Below are 20,899 nucleotides of genomic sequence, written 5' to 3'. Positions count from 1 at the left end.
AAGGACCAGCAATGACAGAAATACAGAAGATAATGTTGGCCTAAAATAAGGGTAATGGCCATTATGGTGGCACAAGATGACCGTGATTATTAGTCCAACTGCTTATCACAGACAGTCTAGCAAGAGTATTTATAGCAATTTATAGATATTAGAAAAGTAATACTTCAGGTTCTCTCTCTCATTATCCCTCAGACATACAAGGAACAGTTTTCACATTGTGCGAGAAGAAGATTTAGTTTACAAGAATCTTTCTTACAAGTCTTCATCAGATCCCAGATCCTCTTTAGTCACCCCAGTAGCACATACCATCTCATAGGGAGCTGTAAAGACCAGAATGCAGAGCAGTCAGTGTCAGGGCCAGCAGTCATCCCTGAGCCATACCATCAGGTGTGCAGAGCTGGTGCAAGTGTCCAGAGAAATTCTCCTCATAGCTTTCTCAGCTGAGTACAAAATGCAGTGAAACATATTCTGCTCTGGGAGGACATTCACTTGGGCAACACAATGCCTCCTACACCCAGGCAGAAGCAAATTCAGGGCCCTGATGCTCCCTGGTACAAAGGAAAAGCAAGTTGTTAGGACACACAACATATACTAGAGATAATTTACAAGAACCAAAACTCAACATGCGATTCCCAAGGCATACCAATATAAAGAAAGGCCCGAAGACTTGGAAAGGAAATAGATCTGTTAAATAAGCCTACCTTCATGCCTCTAGACTAAAGAGACAAATTTGGAACTAAGCAGGATTTTAGTGTAGAAGAGCGATAGTTGAGTCCCTGGGTCATGAGTCTGCCTGGGGAGCCCATGGGAGCCTGATTTCAGAAGAATTCATCGAGCAGGAAAGGGGAACTACACGTGCTGCAGCTCAACCTCCTACTGAGAAAGCGGGACATCCCTCTCTAATAGGATGGCAGAACTGGAAAATCTCAGTTCTCTGAGAAGATCAGCAAAAGTTATTCTAACATGGCCTCCTCCCTATAACAGGACAAGAGAAGAAGGAGGAGGAAAAAAAAGAAAGTCACACAACAGAGAAAAGAAGAGGAAAAAAAAATGGAGCCAACGTTTTGGTACCGTCCATGCTATGCTGCCCAGGTATGTGAGCTAGGATGGAAGCCAGTCTTTAATTTATAATAACCAGCAAATTAATAATAAATTCCTCAAGACTTCATGGAAATCTTTTTTTCACTGAGCATTGGATATAATAATCCAAATCAAGAGAGAAAAATTATGACACAGAAGTGAAGGACAAGAAAGCAGTTTTGACCAAACATTTAACATCTAAGACCTTCACAATCAATCTCTGAAATTCCCCTCACAGTTCCCTGCACAAACGCTTTCCAGGGGTTGGCGTCACACTTACACTTCTGCACTCAGCCACAAAAGCTTGTTCACACAGAACTTGCAGGTGCCTTTTTTAAAGGATGTTAGAAGCCCTTTTAAAGAAAAAGCTCTTTGGGAAGAGGGAAGAGGAACTAGCCAAATCTCTCCCTTCCCTCAACTCCCAACCTGCATGCCACAGAAGACTGAAGCTTTAAAACATCACAATAAAATCTCAAATCATCTTAAATGGGAACATGAGCTTTAAAGCCTTCTCTGAAAGTCAATGAGGAGCTTGTACCTATTCTAAACAAAAAAGCATACATGCTGCAGGCAATGTGTTAGGAGTTTTGCACACACACATACGTACATGAACACACACACAGATGAATAAATAATTCCTGTTTTTCTCTAAAAAGTAAGACAGAACTGATTTGATCAAACTTTGAAAGAGTAAGAGCATGCATGAACATACCTGTTGACAAGTCTTGCACACACACACTTACAGTAAAATATACAGGTTTGTATAATACACGTGTGRGACAAGGGCAGTATGCCAGTCTAGGTGAAAGCACACACTAGCATGTGTGAGGGAACTGCCCATGTGGTGTCTAGTGTACCTGCTATATTTTACAGGTATCCATAAACTAACTATTCTGAGGGCACATGATGACATACTTGTATGCTTTTCCATGTGCAGACAATTTTTTTTTTTTTTTTTTTTTTTTTTGAATACTTTCTCTTGCATCTCACACATTGGGGGAGAGGAAATGTACACACTAATCTATTTTCTAAAGTAGACTATCTAAGAGGCTCTACAGTTATATGTACATGCAACAGGTTAGGATAGTCAAGATGCTTTTTAGTCTCTCTTGTAGACACTGTCATGTATCTAAACACACCACTTTGGCAGGGAGCCCCAGCTTTTGTAGTCTGTTTGCTCTCTTGAACAAACTTTACCAGCACCTGAAAGCTGACAGCACCTAATTCTGGAGGGAACAATCTCTACAAAAAAAGGGAGGGGGGGGGAAGTGGAGACAAATGCACTGAACAGCATTTGCAGGGAACATGGGTGTTTGACAGGGTGACAAGATCTTCCCGCCAGCCCTGGGGCAAGAAGCAGGCCCATGAGAAGCCCCAACATGCACCTCCTTTACCAGGGCCTCTGATTTTCTATGCATTTGCTTAGAAGGTAGTAAGGAGGCCCCCTCCAGAGGCTGTTCCCTTCACCTTGCCCTGGGAGGTAGGGTGCTCTGGCTCCTCGACCTGCTCCTGCTCTTGCCCTTGAAGTGCCCCAGCCCCATCCTGGCAGAGGAGGGGCAGCCAATGGAGGCGGCTTCCCGCCTTCCTTTTGCTCTTTTTTGGCAGGGAAACTTTTAAACAAACAAATGAAGAAACATTGAGGATTTAAGTAAACAGACAAAGATTTATCTGACAGGCAGACTAAGGAGCCTTTCCCTGCCCCCTTCCCTTTCCACAGGGCAGGGAGCTGCCTTGTGCTCTCTCTGTGAAGCCAGCAACCAATGGCATTTGTCCGAAGCCCTTGCTGTCACCAGCCAGCCCCTAGGACCCTTGTGTAGTCCCAGACCAGAATCAAACTCTGCCTGAACTTCAGAGCTCTGCAATCTGAAATATTAAAGAGAATAAAACGAAGTCATCTGATCCGTGGCCGAAGCAGGTCATACAGCCCCTCACAGGGAAAGCAAGTTCATCCAGCTATCAGACACAAACTTGCAGTTACACTCCGGAAGAGCCCGTTACACCCACAAGATGAAGAGGAACCAATTCTGGCCTGTGGCTAGAGGTCCACACCATAAGCACCAGCAATGGCAAGTGAGGGCCCCAGAGTCGAGCTCCCTCAGTCAGCAAACCCCAGAGCTCACCGCTATAGCCACTCTGCATCCCTCCACAGAGGTCTGAAGGGGCAGCAGCCCGCTGCCATGGGCACTCGCTACACTTGCTAGAGTTTTCCTAGTGTTTTACGCAGATAATTAGACTAAGTCTGCTCCCTCCCCCCCCTTTTTTCCCTGTTAAATAAAGAGCTGGGGGAAAGGAGGAAAACCAGATACAAGGCTCCAGTTCCAGGCTAGATGTTAGGCTGCAACTGGCTGTTTATGGGGAACAGAAAAAATTTCAAAACAAGAAGGCACCCTGTTCTTCACCTTGTGCCCAAAACTTACTGCCTGCAGTAATGGAAGAGCTGGTATTACCGCATAACAAGGAAGGGATACAAAAACATGGAGGTAAGCTGGCAAAAAGGCATGCAGAAATGAAGTCTGCTGTTGATACTGTAAGAGGGCAGGAAGCAAAGAAAGTTCATCTATGTAGGAAAGTTGCAGCAATTCAGCGCACGGCCTTTCGTGCATGCACATATTTCAGTTTAAACTGCTTTAACTAAGACAAGTTCATTCAAAGAGATGGAAGAATGTCTACCCAAGAATTTGCTCTAGTTTTAATTAAGTTATTTAACGAAATTAATTTTAAAGAGGTGTTACTCTGGCTCCACATAGATAAAACCTCAGTATGGGCTTACAGAAGTAGGGGGATAAAGTTGGAAGCAATCTGTTTCTGAAGCGCTACAAAGAAAAAGGGAAGGAACATTAGGAGGCAGACAGGCATAACAGAAGACAGACAAACCGACAACAGGGATGCTTTACAAAACAGACATGCCAAGCAGGCAAAGTGATTGAGAGACAGACAAGCAGGCTGGTAAAGTGACAGACACAAAAAGAAAAACAGGCAACAAAAAAGCCAATTGTACTTCTAGATGTTCTTAATCACACCTACCCAGTCAATCACCTCCTCAGTCAAGAAACAGTCCTAGAGAAAAGCAACTATTTTATCTAAACCAGAAAAGAAGTCCTATCCCCACCTTCCTACCCCTTCAGACGTGTTTTTGTGGCTAGCATCATAACAGATCTCTTGCTATTTGTACACATTCAGAATATAAAAATCCTAAAGGGTTAAATCCTCCAGTAGAAGTAGAAAAGAGAAGCCTGGGGGGAAACTGGGGGTATTCTTCTAAGATGCTCCATATGTAAAGTAACCCCTGAGCAGTCCTTGCAAAGCATTTGGGGAGATTTTTAGTCTGAAAGACACTTTACAAAAATAAATTGTAATTGAGTTTAATAATCTTCCCCTTTCCAGAAAGGGCCTGACAGATGCTGCCTAGTGCTCACTTCTGCCCCATTTCAAATATTTTTACCTTATTTGGATGAAATATATTATTTTTCTAATGAAAGGATTTTTTTTTTTTTTTTTTTTTGACGAAGAGCCGGTTTTCCCTTCGTCCAGCTGGTGCCTTTATTAGGTTAGTGCTTGCTCCCTTTTGGGGATGGGATTGTTTTTTTCCCCGAGATGGGAAAGACCATGCCAGCCCCTCAGTCTACAAGTGCGCAGTTCAGAGCTTCTACTGCACAGTAAATCAAGGACTTGGGTCATGCCTTCCATCCTCTCTGTCCCCTGCTCCCCCCACATTCAGCTTCAGTACACTTTAGTTTGTTTCACTTCTAACAGCACAGGTGGCAGTAGGGGCCAGCCTTGCAACAGCATACAGGTGGACACAGCTCTAAAGTTAGCCCTACAGGGACCAACTTCTGTGCAAGCAGCATAGTCTAAGAGGGTAAAAGGAGAATGAAGCAAGCTGAGAAGCTCTCTCTTGTACTCTTATGCAAATCACTTTCCGTTTCACCTCCCAACATTGCTATACTTATATTCTAAATTGCTTGATGCAAAGCCTGTCTCTTACTTGGCACTTGCATATCACCCAAAGAGACAGAGCTCCAAACCTGGCTGGAAGTCTCTCAGCTCCAGCTTGGTATCTGTTTTTGGTGCACAGGGCCACTACTGCATACAATTTGTGCTGAGCATAAGGCAACAGAATGCAGGAACTCCACAAGCTGCTGGGTGTGGAAGGTCTAGTCAGGCACTGAGATCAGATTTGCCCCCCAAAACTACCCTGGGCCTGTTGTCAAGCCTTCATTTCCCCCAAGGGACCCACTACCCCACCAAAAAAGGCAAAGGCAGCTTCCATTTCTTGTCAGGCACTGCAAACGAGAGCACCAGAGCACACACAGACTGGGTTTTTTCCAATTTCAACATAGCTCCCTCTCTCACCAAGACAGCAGCCCAGCATGTACCACACTTCCTTCCACCATTATACATCAGGGTAGCCCCCCAGTAACAACAAAACCCCAGACCAGGATGAAGTAGCCATTGGAAACACAGCCAGTTCCCCTACCGCTATTGGAAACAAAGGCAAGAGAGAATATATGTATTAAAAAACACTTACTTGCCAGAAGAAGCTGAGCTGCAACAAAGAAAGACCAGGTCTAAAGCAGCAGCCTCCAAGCTAGGGCAAGCTTGCAGACTGACCAACACACACAGAGATGAAGAAGCCACGCCAGGAAGGTCAATGCAACTCCTCTCACACAGCTGTGCAGTCTAGGCTATCAGGAACCAGACAATCAGAGGACAGTGGCTCCAGTTGGGTGGTGTGCTGCAGCCTTGCATTGGTCTTATTCCCAGGCACACCAGTTAATGGAGGTTGCGGATTTTTTTTGAGCGCTGCAGGACCTAGCAACAAATCTGGTTTCCAAAATTTGCTTTCTCTGCAACTTGCCTTTGTCACTCAGTAGTTACTGGCCAAAATTTTTTTACTCACACATGGGGAAACTGAGGCACACTAGAAGTAAAATGCATTGGAAAATGTAATGCAGAAAACCAGCAAGATTACACAGGACCCCACTGTCCATCCCCTTTGTTCTGATCCCAAATACTGTTAGGTTACTTTCCCATCAAGCAAAAGGCAATAAAAAAATTCTTCCTGCTTCTGTCAAAGATTCACATAGGGCTTATTTGTCAGTCTTGGGAGTGAGGAAGGTTGGATAAAGATGTTCATGAGACATCTCCCCTTAACCCTTTCCCACTTGTCACATTATTTGAGTTCCTCACTTTTCCCTTGTGGATATTGAACAGAGAGCTTTTATATCCTCAAATTACTGGAAAGCACCAACCTGACATTACTTCCTCCACAGGGCAGACCACAGGTTCACAGGGTTTCCCTGAAATGTGCTCAAGTGACACTGTTCAGAGGAGGCTCCCTTTACCTGATTCTTACCCAGCACCAAGAACCTATAGAAACCATGTTACGAACAAACTAATTCACCAACCTGGGCATTGTTTATTCTTCTTCCTGTGTTAAAACAAAGGCTGATTACAGTGTAAAACAGTCTACTTGAGTAAGCCAATCCCTGGGTAACTGCTGCTGCTTTCTTTTCTGCAGGCAAAGGGTTTGCTACCTGATCATCTTTCAGCTAGTATGATGCCATCCTCAGTGCCTACAGGCCAGCGGGCTAAACATTTCACAAAACGCTGATCTACGAAGCTTGTTTCTAGCCAAAAAAAGAAAACATAGTTACAGTTAGAAGTCAGGCTACACACTTCACCAGGACAAAAATACTGATCCCAAACCTGTTGCTATTCTGGAAATAAAGACAAAATGCGAGAGAGGAACAGCACCTATGATTTCCAAAAATACCTGCTTGTAAGGAGGTCTGGCTTCTTCTAAATTCTCTGCTGATAGGTTGGATTTCCTCAACAAAGTATACAAACACTCCATCAGGAGCAAGAGGACGAGAGTTAGCTTTTTGAGCAATGAGAGCTGTGATGGAGTGCACTGGGATTCGTGTCAGRTTGGGGAAAGAAAAAGCTGTAACCAATTGGTAAAGATTGTAAGAACAAAAAACGAAGGGTGGAAAAAGGGCAGTTGAGGAAAAATGCCTTTTACTGCTGCACCAGAAAACTTGAGGTAAATGAACTGAACACTGGGAACATGTAGGAAAAGGGGGGGAAAAATTAACCCGCAGGGATGCTTGTACTGTAAACCTCATAAGTCACTCTGCAAGGCACATACCTCAGCAACATATTTTCCACATTTCACTGACTGCTGTTGTCCAGGCACTTTCTATTTTCAAAACCTTCTATGTATATAAAATGTACACAGGCAGGACAATACTTTTACATTATATCCCTGAACTCAGTCCTGCTTCCTTTTCGCAAGGATTCTTGGCTTGTAGAAATGAAAAGTGCCATCTCTTAAGAAAAGCCTTTGCTTTTAAACACTTTCAAATTTTCCCATTTTAGCTAAACGTGACGTTCTTTGTGAACATTAAACGGCAGAGAGAGAGAGATTGAGAAGGAGAGAGAGACACACACTCACTCACTCCTGGGGAAGATATTCGTCCATTTAAGGAATGAGAAATCATCACATTCAACAGCAGGTCTAAATACAGTAATATGAAGGTCCCTTTAGCTCCCCCTGAGCAGGAAAATGTCACTGTGTACCAGACACCCAAATACTCAGGAATCAAGTAAATCCCTCATTTTTAAGATGGGAGCCAAATATTTCTGTTGAACAAAGATGGGACTACAGTACAGTAGCTACGAGTTGCTGTACACCATTCTTTTCAATGGCTTCTGTACTAACACGGCAGGKTTAGCAGAGTCATGGGATACCACACAGCATTCCCTGCTGGTAGATAAGACAAAACTGCTGTGGGATATCTCACGCACTCCCTTCAGCACCTCCTGCTGCAAGGGGTGGAAACAGAGCAAGATGCTGCTTTCTGGGCCCTGCAGTGCCTCCTGCTGGGAGAAAGGGGACCATAATAGCTGCATTTTACTCAAAAGATGAGGTATTCATCTCACTATCTGCAATGACAGAGGCAACCTAGCATTGAGGTGGTGTTACAGCTATTTATATTGTACTTTATATTGCACTTACACCATTCTGTACACTGCCTCCTGCTGACATAACCTAGGACTGGAGCAGCGTAAACACAAACCAACTATACATGTCATCTGAAAAACATTTTAAAAGCACTGAATTTCTGGAATCTTCCCCTTTCCCTCCCTTTACCACCCTGCATGCCTATTTCTTCCCAGAATAAGAGCCACAGTAATCCAGTAACAGCCTGGTGTTAAATAGTGGTAACTCATATTTATTACAATTATATACAATTGTATTTTATATTTTAAATCTATACATGATCACACAGACGAGCACGCTTGCTTGGTGAGGAGAGGGTGACTTAGATGTTACAGGAATTTCTCTGCTAAGAGGCTCTGATGCAGTGAATAATAATTGGACACCACCATTTTACCAGCTGAGAACACAATGCTGCAAATGAGAGGTTTCAAAATTCACCATTTTATTCTGCGTATAGCCCCAGTGGGGTGAAAAAAGGCTGGGCTGGGCAAGAAAGGATAGTGGTGTACCTCAGAGCTGGAATTGTTCTTTCTTCTGCAAAGACTGCTTTGCTGAAGCAGGCTCCTGTTATGTAGATGCAGGTCTCAGCTGATAATTTAAGAAGGGTTTTCTCCTCATTTAGGGAAAAGAAACAGGCTAAGAACCATTGTGAAGATTCAGAATTAACCAACTTGTTCACCATATGATATCACTTCATTCATTCAGTAGAGCTTTAAATCAATTTTAAGATGTCAAAAACTGATGTGAGCTCCATTTGCTTTTGGAGAAAAAGGGGTAATAATTGGGATGAGTGGGGTCATTTTTCAAAGCCTTCTTTCACGGGGGAGTAATTGGTAACAAAGCCACCTGTTCTCATGMATTTTCCTGTTGCCATGAAACTTGGACTTGGATCCCTAGCAAGAGGCCACTTTGATGAGTGGAAGGGAGCATGTGGGGTGGGAATAATGTTCTTTGGACCCCACAAAAGATTTAGTGTTTTTAAATGTTGGGTAGTTTCAGGAATTTGAGGCTTGACATAAGCTTTGAAAGTAGGTGGCTGAGAGTGAGATCTAATGAGGAATTTGGGGTTACAACTTTCTGATTTGGAGATGGAACATCAATTAGTTTGAGAAATAAAACACAAGGTTATTTGGAAAACAGAGAGAACTGGTTCAGGACTTATGTGGGATTAAAGGCTTGTGAAATAGAATAGCTCAGGACAGACTGGTTTCTGAGACTGAATAGAAGGACTCCAGGATGCAGTGAAGATGCTGACCACTTCAGGACAGATCCTGGATGTTTTTGTAAGATGACTTATTTCTGTAGCTATGGTGCATGATAAGGCGATTGGTCTTCCAGCCTAGGCAGTGACCCCAGGTCATGGGGAGAAGGTGGGACTGGGAGGGAAGAAGCAGTCACTGCAATGCTGCAGAGCCCTGTGGTGAAACGGGGCCCACCTTGTTTGCTGGGCAATTATGACCCTATTCAAGATCAATCATGGAAGAATCACTGGAGGGGACTGGGGCACTTCTCTCCACAAAATGGGAGAGGCACCGTGGACAGTGCAGAAGGCTAGGGAAGATGTATAGCAGCTGAAGAAGAAGCCAAGATGCCTTAGTCAATCTCATTCTCATTGCTGGCCCCTTCAGGTCTTCGTAGTTTCTCCACTTGCTCGTTAATCTGCCCATCTCCTCCTCGCCGGTCCTCAGTCTGGACGCCCAGACATTCCTCCTCATCCACGTGACTCACATCATCATCCTCATCATCCTCTTCCTCCTCTTCATTCCTTTTGTTTTCCCTTTTCTCCTCCTCACCCTGCACCTCCATCCGTACTTGGCTCTTGACGTCTATCACTGCCTTGTTGCCTTCCTCTGTGTTCAGCAAATGGCAGCTGACCTTCGAGCCCTCAGGGCTGTGATTCTCCTTGACTGGTGATGAGGTAGTAGACTCATTGCTCACTGGCGAGATGTCACTGCTGCTGTTATGGTTGGCAGCAACAGGGTTGGAGGGTGAGTTTGGCTTCACTGGGATCTGCCATGACGGGATCTTAGGAGCTGAAGGGGAGGGAGGAAACTGCCTCCTTGGGGGGTTAGGGAGAAGAAAAGGAGAGAAAGGGGCTTTTATTAAAAACACCGAGGGGGTTATCATTGGAAAGAAGGGTGGCATTTGTACTAGGGGAATCATGTAAAGTAGGACTGCAAGAAATTGCAAGTCTCTTTTGTCATAAACAAATAAAACCAAGGCCACTTCACTTCTTCAGCCAGAATCTCAAAGTGCTTTACAGGCACCCAGTAACTGAGCCTGCACACACGGGAAAAGCTGCTTGCACACAGCTGGGCAATCTGAAGCGCTGAAATCATCTGGTTTGGCAATTTAACAGACTAAGCTGGCACTCAGGAATGCTGCCTCTGGAAAGATAGGGGTGTTCAATATCCCTTTATAAAACAACCACTAATTAATTGGTAAAGAAAATTCCCACTGGAGCAAGAAGTCAAAGGCATTAGGCCCTCAGGACTGAGCCAAGGAATTTCACCATCTGGCTCTCATCTCCACTGTGATACACATCAATTGCATGAAGGCTCCTTACAATCCGGAGCCTACTCCTAGTCCCAGCATGCACTTCACATGTTTGGGCCAGATTTTGGCTGCTGCAAACTGGTTCGGCTTCCCTGATTTGAATGCAGTCATATTAGTTTGCACCAACTTAAGAACTGGCTGTTCTGTCCTCAGTCAATCCTCTCCAGGTGGGCTTTAAGGATTTGATAGCACCAGGCTAATGCCCAGCCCTAAAAGGAGAATCCAAGTACCAAAGAGGACAAATGTAAGTGCAGCAGGGAGCACCGTTGCCTTCAGAAAGTCACTTGTCATGAGTAACAGAGTAAAAAGAAGTCTGATCTGGTATTTCCGATGCAAACACAATCCTTGCATGTGCATGTGGGAACTGGGAGTGTGAAGACTTATCTGATCAAGCTCTGAAGAAGATGCTGTGCAGGAGGGAGTTCATGCGCCCCTTAGAAACTGGCTAGTGCCAAGAACAAGATTGAGCAGACCAAGAAAGCTGGTTGCTCTCCTGCAGTGAGCACTCAAATATAGCAGATTTCACCTTCTTAGGTTTAACTACGAACAGTACTTGCACTCACCTCCCTACCTCCACTGCCACCACTAGCCATGGAGGAACTCTGCTATTCTAACCTCCATCTCCTGTGAGTGCAAACAAGCTAATGCCTGCATTATTCAACCAGTATCATAAATGCTAACAGAAATTCAATTTGGAGACTTTCTTGGCTTTTTCCTAAAAGCACTTATCCTCCAGCTGCATAAAATAATGATTTTTCCCTAATGACAGCCCCTTCCCCTTTGCCACCCTGGGGAGCTCCTATCCCCCTGCTGCTGGTCAGCAGTAGACAGCTGAAAGATTTTGTGTTTATAAATGACAGATGAAACTCTCCTCAACAAAAAGACAAAGGACAGGTAAGTCTCTTTGCTTGCTCCTCATCCAGCCTGACAGGTAGAGGCCTAATCAGATGAACAGGTTTGTAATCTCTGAACATCTTTCCCATTGTTGAAGAGGTGTTGTTAACTAGTACTCTCTCCCTGATAGTGATGTTAGTATGAACTAACTTAACAGATGGTAACTGAATATGGAATCCCAATCACCCAAAGCTTTCTACCATGACTCCTAGTGGGAACAGGAGGGCTAAAGAGAATTTTAAAAGAATGTTAAAAGCCAACACACTTTTCAGACTTCTGAAAAGTACACCCATTCAGATTCAAAACATGTTTAGTCCAATCTTAAATTTATCTTTGAAGTTGACATCTTAAGAAACAGATAATATGGGAAGACTCAGTCACATGTAAAAAGGGGCATGGGAGTCATATCAGAGTGAAAGGATCAAAAGCTAAATAAACTCTGAGATATGTTCTAGGAAAAAAGAATTTTCCTAAGAACTGACATCTGATCAATTATGACTGTCTCACAGACTGGGATTTATACTGCCTCATCTACAGCATAAGATATCTGTACCTGAGATAGCCAAAGGAGAGATACAGACTCTACTGAAGTATGCTTTTTTTCATTCTCGTTATGCCCTAACTGTAAAGAGGTCAGATGAACTGTATCCAGAATTGCTTCTCTCTCTCAATTAGGAAATGTAGGTGGGCAGCTCAGGTGGAGACCATATACAGTCCCCGCCTAAAACTAGGCGAGAGGCATCCTACCTGCAGTGAATGGCAGAGAATTTATCTATCTCAAACAACGAGGAAAAATCTTATTAATTACCCAAAGCATTCTGTGATTTAAGGCAAGTTTGAAAAGCATTTTGAGACCTGCAAATAGAAGGTGATAGTGGAGTGCAAAGTGGTATTACTAAAACAGCAGTAATAGGATAGGTATAGAGCTAGTTCCTTTGGGGAATGCCTTACCCCTCAATGACTGAGAGAACCCCAAAAAGCAGCCCTTTCCCCACACAATAATATGCTCACATACTCCATCCATACCGGTTCAGGAGGAGTCCTTTCAATGAGTAGATCTCAGATTTCAATTCATTAATATTCTGCGACTCCAGAATCCAGTTGGTGGAAGTTGTGGCCTATAACATGAAAAAGAAGTGAAAATCAAAAGTATGAACTAGGGGGTAGCTCACAAAAGTAATATTTTTCTATCTTACCCTCTCTCTCCTCCTGTGTGAGGATCTCAAGCAATGAGGATAACATATATAAGCCCTATCATTTAAAATTTTTCAGGTCTGGCCAGAAAAAACTCCCACAGAGAAGGAGGACCTCAATGGATTCTCACAATGATCAGAAAAAACAGTTCTCTCGAGGTGCTAAGATAATTTGAATATTCGCTTTCAGTTTTGGGAACTAATTCATCTTGTTTCCAACTTAACATGCACGTTCACTGTTTAAGCATCTCAAGAGGACCCTTCTTTATCCTTTAGAAGGAGCCCAACACTTTCAAGAATTCAAACAAAGCAAGGTCTGCACAGGAAGTTTTCCAACAACATGTCAGGCAGAGAGCAATACAAACAGAGGTAAATCAAACTGTTTGACACTGACCTATGGTACCATTTCTAGAGAGGAAGAACTATGATCCTGAAAGGCAGTAGGAGTCACATAGAAGTAGGTGCTTTACTCTTTCCTGAGACTCCACTTAGCTGAGGCAATAGATTCAAATATTATATATAAATAACTGGTTTAAGACCTCTCATTTATTTCTCCCAAACCATGAAAGAAAGGGTCAATAATCTTGTGTGTGTGGCATTTAGASGTGGACTGACAAACTGGTGCTTGAAAGCTCCAAAAACTTTCCCCACTAGATCTGAAAATTAGAGTTATGCTTGAGTTACCAGATTGCATCTCCAGGAAGCAGCTGGACTAGGCACTCTCTCTTGGATATTTCAAGGCAATGAATGCAATTTGGTGAGGAAAGATAAGTAACTCATGGAAGCCTGGCACAGCTGCTGTCAGCACTGCATCAGAACTGCTATGGGATGTCAGGCAGAAATTAGAGTAAGGTAACAACTGAGAGGAACACACTGCATACAATACTTTTGGCAATTTTTCTTTTAACCTTTTGAGGAATGGAAAAATGTGAAGAATATTTGAAGGAGAGGTTATCATCTATAGTTCCCCCATCCTACCACTACAGCAACTCCTATAGGGATGGGATGAGCACGGAACCAAAGAATACTCTCACATCTAGCACTTCCCATAGTTATTTCTGTTACAAGCTTCTCAAAATCAGTCCATCTGTGAGCACCTCCCCAGAGATATTCATAAGAGATTCCCTGCTGAAGGAAGCTAGGACTCGAATAACACAAAACTCCTCTGCATCAGTTCATACTAGGTATAACTAGGACTGATTGCTCCTACTTATCCTTTACACAGATTTCAGCTAATATTGAATAATCCCCAACAGCTTCACAGCCAGTATTCCTCACAGTGACTTCTGGGCTGTAAACCAAATGAGTTGGGAGGGGCTCAGTCTCTAGTAGGTGTGATATACACAGATGCGTTCCCTTGGGATTCGCACTCCCAGCCCTCAGACAGCAAGAATCCAGGAGCCACTGTTCTGGCTCTCCAAGACCTTGAAAGCTACAGCAGCACATTAACAAGGGAGTGATTTCCACTCACTGGTCTGCAAAGGACTCAAATTTCCAAAACACATATGGTGCCAGATGCCTAGGATTTAGAAATAAAATCTGACATCTGGGGCTTTTTAGCCAGTCTCTTTAAAAAACAGTTGTAGAAAATTCAAGTCTTGAATTTTTATGTACGTTTTTTAATTACTTAAAGCTCCTCTTTTTAATTTTTTACAGCATGCCAGTAGGAGTTTGAAAAGCAGATATAAAAACTTACATTACAGCTGAGAAAACACAGCTTTTATTCTTTGGTTTGTGGGGTTGCCCAAGTTTTTCTTTGTACACATGAGGTTTAGATATCATAACAATGTGTGCTACCATTTCAGAGCAGAAAGGAAAAGGGGAGGGAAGGAAAAGCTTTTTTAAGACTCTCTAAACCACCAAGATACTTATGCCCTTTTTCCTTCTTAAAGCTCAACATGTGGTATTAATCTTAACACTTACGACCTGAAAACAGTTTTCCAATTTCCGGACTGGCTCCAGGCCACCGACAGGCCACAGTTCCCAAGAAAAATTGAAGCAAAGTGTTGTGACCATAAACTGGCTTTCATGGTTGGGTTTACAGCTGTGCCACTAAGGGATTCCTACTGTACAGTGTGCACACCACATAGTCAGCTGTGGCCCACCAGTTACATCCCATCAAAGAGTTTGTACAAGACTGAAGTATAGGTAAGGGGAGAAGACAACTGCTTCTACTGCAGGAAAAAGGCTAAAAGGCATTGTGTAAGGGGTTTCATAGCAAAAAGAAAAAGCTCTCCTTGTACAAAAATACTGAAAGATGAGTGGGATCTAAATAATCGTAATTTTATAAGTGAAAACAAGACTTCAGCTCTACGTGACTTGTTCAAATCCATCCCACCTCACATATAATCAACACCTACTGGATGACAGAAGACTTAGGACAATTGCTGCAAAGTGCTTTAGAGAGTGAAAGCACTAAGTCTTAATGCCAGAAGGAAAATCAACTTTGGTTAAAAAGCAGAGGTAACTAAACTAACTGGCCACAGCTGGCAGTTCTATTGCTGGGTTCCAGTCAGGATTCAAGGTGAATGGGCCACTGTGGGAGCCAAATATGGTTGTGCTGGGGCCACATGTTACACTGAGATGACCAAAATTATTGAAACAAACCACCAATAGTAAGACCGTTCAGTCATTACCTGGCCTGGATCTGAACAAGCGACTTAGATACAATATTTCAAGCATGTGTTTTGCCACTGTTCTGAATCAAAATACAAGGATACAGGAAAAACATGAAAATGACATATTACCCACAAATAAAACCTCTGCACATCTGGTCTTTACCTCTTTTGGTCAGAGGACTAACAGGACAGCTAATGCTTCTCAACTGCAATGCAGGTTGCCCATTTCTTTGCCCTTCCTTTAGACGTGTAACATACTTGTACTTTCCTGGCATGGTTAAGAGTTACAGAGCTGAGAACAAGTCAGAGGCTTCAAACGCAAAGGCTGCATATGACATTGTATTACAAAGTCCTCTTGGAAGCTAGATATATTTCATTAGGCACCCAATTGATATCCAATGCTTTGAACAGACAGCCTAGATAATGCCAGGTGCAGAGAGACTGGTGGGGAATATGAGATGAAGGACGGATTTGTGCACACAAAAGAAGCCACACATGTTCCAAAGGAGATGGGGATGTTCTAAAGGTGAAGAGTTATGGTACCTTAGAAGCAGCCAGCTCTTGGGTGAGCTCCTGGATTTTTTGTTGTTGCTGTATTAGCAGTTCCTGAACAGCTGCTAAAGTTGTCTGTAACTGAGTCACTGTGATGGGGAAAATCAGGACAGAATTAAACTGAGATACATGCACGCATACACACAGGCATCTTTCCTGCTGTCTAGCTACAAGATGTCTCTATTCCTACTATATCTAATTTATCTACACCCGCCTGCTCACTTTAATCCATATGATTTATCTGCACTATGGGTAATCTACCTGCACYGCATCTAACCTCCAGTATTTCTAGTTTATCTTTCCATTGTATAGATGTCTATAGCCCACAGTATATCCATCCAAAACCTCTCCCTTCTAATTATATTGGTTTATGATTTGTACATCTCCCTGAACTTATACAATGTTTGTATCATTTATCTATCTTGGGTCTCACACTGGCAAACTCTGGGGCTAGCTCCAGTCTGGAGAAAGGCTAGTCTCAGGATTGACTTTAGGGTGTGGTAAGAAATGAAAGATACTTTTCTTCTCACCCTCCACTAAAAAGTGTAATTAGCATCCTCCCACCCTCAACTCATCAGCTTCTTCTCCTCCAACACCCTTAACAACTTACTGCTGAAAATCACACTTTTCCCCCTCCCATCAGTTGAATACACTTTGTGCCTTGTATTTCAGAACACCCTGTATACCCCTCCTACCCCCAGCAAACACTGAAGAACAACTATTGGGCTCCAACTCCTGCTGTAGGAATACTTTTTCTATTTTGGTGCTTTATTCAAAGCTTTCAGCCAGTAAACAAGGTGATAAAACAAAATAAAATTAAAAACTCTATTGGTGTGACAGATATCAGCTAATACAGGCCATCATTAGGACATCAGGTAATGAACAGGTTCCCTATAGAGTCAGTAACAGAGAAGGTGGCTGAGGTCAGGAAGGCACAGTAATTACAGACTCTCCTGACTCTGTTTTGGGTTTTTAGATGGAAGGTGGGGGRAAAACACCCAAAAAAAGCCCCTGAAAACATCAGAGAAGCAGAAATTAAAAATGAACTTTACAGCCCTCCAAAAGGCTGTCATTTTATTCCCCTTATTAATATTCTGAGGTTGGGAGCCTTTCCGTAAAAACATAATTAATTGAGGCCGCGCCGACAGTAAACAAGCAATTTCAAATTAAACCGAAATGACGGCGGCTTCATTTGCAAATGTGAACAGATTCTCAGAGCAGATAAATGAAGTCACCATGTAAAGTGGGGATGGAGGGAAATAAAAGGGTGGGGGATCTTTGCAGAATGGAGGATACAAGGAGAAGGACTTTGAGGGGTGAATTGATGGAGTCATTAATCTTTACCTGTCTGTGTCACACTGCCACTCATCTCAGAAATGTTTGACTCAATCCTCTGAAGTTGTTTCCTGTCTTCTTTGCCTCCCATGATGAGAGGGAGCAGGTATTTCTGCATGGAGTAGAGAAACGTTTTTAGGAAGTAGGGATAGCCAAAGTAGTCTTCCTAATCTATCTGAAACTTTCTTAAAGCCCAACACAAAAAAGCTCATTCTTTATTACAGAGTCAGTGATCATTTATCCACACATCTGGCTGAGAAAGGAAAGTCTTCCTAAAGTAGCTCAAAGAAGTTTAAAAAAAGAAAACAGGAGTTCTGTGGTTATGTCTTTAGGGGTGCTGAAAGACAGTTCCTAACTCCATTCAGGGTTTCTGGGGACAGCTCTTGGTGCAGAGAAACATTCATTATATGCAGAGTACAATTTCAGATCTTACGCTCTCTCAAGCGAACACAGTGACACGTCGTAACATTCGAGCTACATCCACTAGGCAAGAAATGCAGAAGTGGGGAGAAGAAGGAAGCACTGACGCTAAAAAGGGCCAGGGAAGAACGAGCAAAGGAATGAGAGGTATTATAACATCTAACGAACTCTGAGGGAGTATTGGAATGGTGAAGGGAAAAGCAGAGATCTGGAGAAACAGTGAAGATGAAAGGAAATGGAACAGATTTAACAACAGTAACAGAGAACCGAGGAATTAGGGCTAAAGAGAGTGAGAATCAAGTTCCTAGAGGAAGGGAGGCAGCTCACTGATACTGTACGCAGTCATGAAATCTACCTCCTTCTGTCCTTGCAGAGGATGGATTTGATCTAATAGGTCACAGTTATCCCCTAATTACCATGGTTCCTTGTGCAGCGCCGCACATATGAATTGAATGTGCACTCTAACTAAAGAGCACATTCAAGCACAACATGACAGGTGAAAGAAAGGCAAGAGAGAACGGTCTAGAACGTTGAAACAACGCTGATAGTACCTAACAATTCTTCTTCAGCCTGCTCTTTGATGCACATACAGCCACTGTAGAGGCATATATACAGGAACATTTCCGAGACAGAGTTGATTATCCAAACTGATGTATGGGATAGCATTCTTTTGCACTTAATAGCACTGCTTAAAGATTTCCCTTTCACTGTACTCAGCTCTTATCCACACAAAGCACATACGCACACACATGTTTACACTCAGACATTCTGAAAACTGAACAGCTTTTGATGACTTTCATAAACAGTTCTCTTTTAATCCTCACGGAACACAGATGGACAACTATGTCTCATCCTAGCATCCTATCTTTCATATAAAAATCTATTTGCAACCCCCCTCAGAATCCCATGAAGAGTAGAGGGAATTTATCAACTGTCTCCAAAGATTTCTTACTCCAATAAAAGAATACGGGTCTCTGCTAGGCACACAGTATGTCTTACGAGGTTTGGATAGACAGCAGAGCAAGATCCGTAAACAAAGAGTACAGCAGTAGGATATATTAACAGCGTCAGTGACATTATGCCAAAAATTTATATAAAGCATCAATACCCATTAGATATGTGTAATTTAATAACAGCAATGTGTTAAGGTCCGCAAGTCCCAGTAGCTGTTGCCTTAACATCTGTCTGGACACTTATCAATTCCACCATCCTTTGCAAGAATGGAAAAATCAGTAAGATTGGCATCACTACTTTAATGTAAAAACCAAGGGGATAATGTAACTCAGTAAAAAGCCACCCTGCACAGTCATGGAAGATTACTTGCATAGATGGAAAATGTTGCCAAATCTGGCCTCCCTCTTTTGCCCCAAGACCTACGTAATTAATGATAGGGAAAGAGAAAAACAAGTAGCTTAAAAAAGAAGGACAACACTTGATTTGTAAAACAGATTCTACTAAGCAAGCCAGTAACTGTTAATTAAAGAAAAAAACAAGCACGAAACCCCAAAACTAACTGTTACTCTTTATCTCTGTCCCTTTTTTGAAAAATAAAACATAACTTCTAACGGACCAAAGCCATTTACATTCTGCTGTGTTCTTGAACCAGTTGAGGAGTCCATATCTTCCTATATAGACAGAGAATGTGACTGTCTCCCAGAAGACATTATCTAATGTCACTTACCAGAGAGCTGGAGAACAAATCTGGAGTGAAAGAACATGTTCAGCTGGAGAAACACTACACAAGAAATTAGGAGGGACAGCTGTCTCTACAGTACACAAGCAAACACATGCTTGCTCTATCTTGTACTAAGCACACTGGAGTAGAAGCATGGATGAGCAGCAGAACTGGAGGTTAGCATCCTCTTTTCAATTTTCTGATCATTCAAACAAGATTCTTTGCTCACCCACAGTGCAGAATCAGCAGTAGACAAAGCATTAGACTGGCACACAGGACCTGTGTATGATGCTAGTGTCTACTGGCCAATGATGAGGAAATTCCTTTATTGAACTGTGTTCATTTTCCCCAATTTAAATATATATATGTGTATATATATATATATTTATATATAAAAAAATATATGATGAAAATTACCTTGTTTCTAGCAGTTTGAGAACTACTGGTGAAAAATAGGTTTTTTTGCTTGCCACTTTTTGACTCTGCATTTTCAGGTTAACTGTCTACATTTCTCAAACATACCAATGGGAATGTCAGCAAGAGCAGATGCTGCACCAACTGGAACTGCACTTAGAACCAACATGATCATTTGGACACAAGCAGCAAAACATCGTTCTCTCTGAGTACAGAACAAGCTGCTGGAGTAGTGGGGAAAATATTACCTTATATAGCTGGTGGAAGCCAAAGGCAATCCCTGCCATTATGATAGCCAAAGCCCCATAGTCTCGCCATCTGGACGTAGGTGGATCTATAAGCCAAAATCAAGAAATAAACACAGTCAGAACTGCAGCTGGCAACATTTTCAATTGGTTTCCTAATAACCCCCTCCTGATTTGGATAGCAGAGCAATGAATAATGTCAATTCTTCCGTTTCTTAGCAGGCATAGATTTACTGAATAGGGGACATGAAGATGCTGGTAGCCCCTAAAGGTGCAGTACAAAGACTACCAGCCTTAGGACACTGGAACATCAGTATAGCCCTGCAGCAGTGGGACTGGCCTTGTTTAACATTTAACAGCAAGACAAATCACAGCAGTATTTAATAAAGTTCCATCAAACTGTTTTCCCTTACTACTTCCTTGAAGAACACATTCTGAACCCTACTGTATTGGCCCCAGACAACTCTCTGTATTGTTAGTGCTAGCTAAGGTTAACTCATACCAATTGCCCTTCACTTTCATAACTTCTGAAAATGGGGACACAGTCAGGGACTGAGAAAAGTGTAGAAAGAGGAAAAAGCAAAGTAAAAAGTTCATGAAAAAAGTTCATGAATACTCTGTCAGCAGCTATGGACTACTGCAATAGAAAAGGAATCAGTGTCTTTCATGCCTGAATTAAGAACAGGGACCAAAGCATATCACAAAGACAAAATATGCAATTAAATATCTACAGAGAGGAAAAGGAATAGAGAAAAGCTTGAGACACTTAACGCACAATTCTGCACAGAAGCTTAGAGACTCAACAGAGCAAAGCAAAGATATGGCATGTTCCGCTCCTCCAAGCACAATCAGAAGACACCTGTAGTTTTCCACCAGCTTTATCCTTTCACCTCCCTCGCAGCTCTCTTAAT

At 42.6% G+C, this 20,899-nt stretch overlaps 1 protein-coding gene across 1 annotated transcript in view; it reads right to left on the bottom strand.

Annotated features, from left to right (window-relative positions):
• Nucleotides 1-8,297: 8,297 nt before the first annotated feature.
• The window catches only part of PEX14 (peroxisomal biogenesis factor 14), an 80,790-nt gene continuing 68,188 nt past the window's right edge, over nucleotides 8,298-20,899 (bottom strand). The window contains exons 5-9 of the mRNA XM_085299024.1: nucleotides 19,992-20,077; nucleotides 17,244-17,346; nucleotides 15,891-15,988; nucleotides 12,563-12,654; nucleotides 8,298-10,145 (exon numbers count right to left, since the gene is read on the bottom strand). Coding sequence (XP_085155150.1) covers nucleotides 9,680-10,145; nucleotides 12,563-12,654; nucleotides 15,891-15,988; nucleotides 17,244-17,346; nucleotides 19,992-20,077 — 845 coding nt within the window. The 3' untranslated portion in view covers nucleotides 8,298-9,679. The remainder of the gene's footprint in view (nucleotides 10,146-12,562; nucleotides 12,655-15,890; nucleotides 15,989-17,243; nucleotides 17,347-19,991; nucleotides 20,078-20,899) is intronic.

This window comes from Rhea americana, unplaced genomic scaffold (genome assembly GCF_003343005.1).
Source record: "Rhea americana isolate MKP2758 unplaced genomic scaffold, rheAme1 scaffold_143, whole genome shotgun sequence".
NCBI classification, from domain to species: domain Eukaryota; kingdom Metazoa; phylum Chordata; class Aves; order Rheiformes; family Rheidae; genus Rhea; species Rhea americana.
Note: the sequence above shows the minus strand (reverse complement) of the source record. Positions and strands in the feature narration are given on the sequence as shown.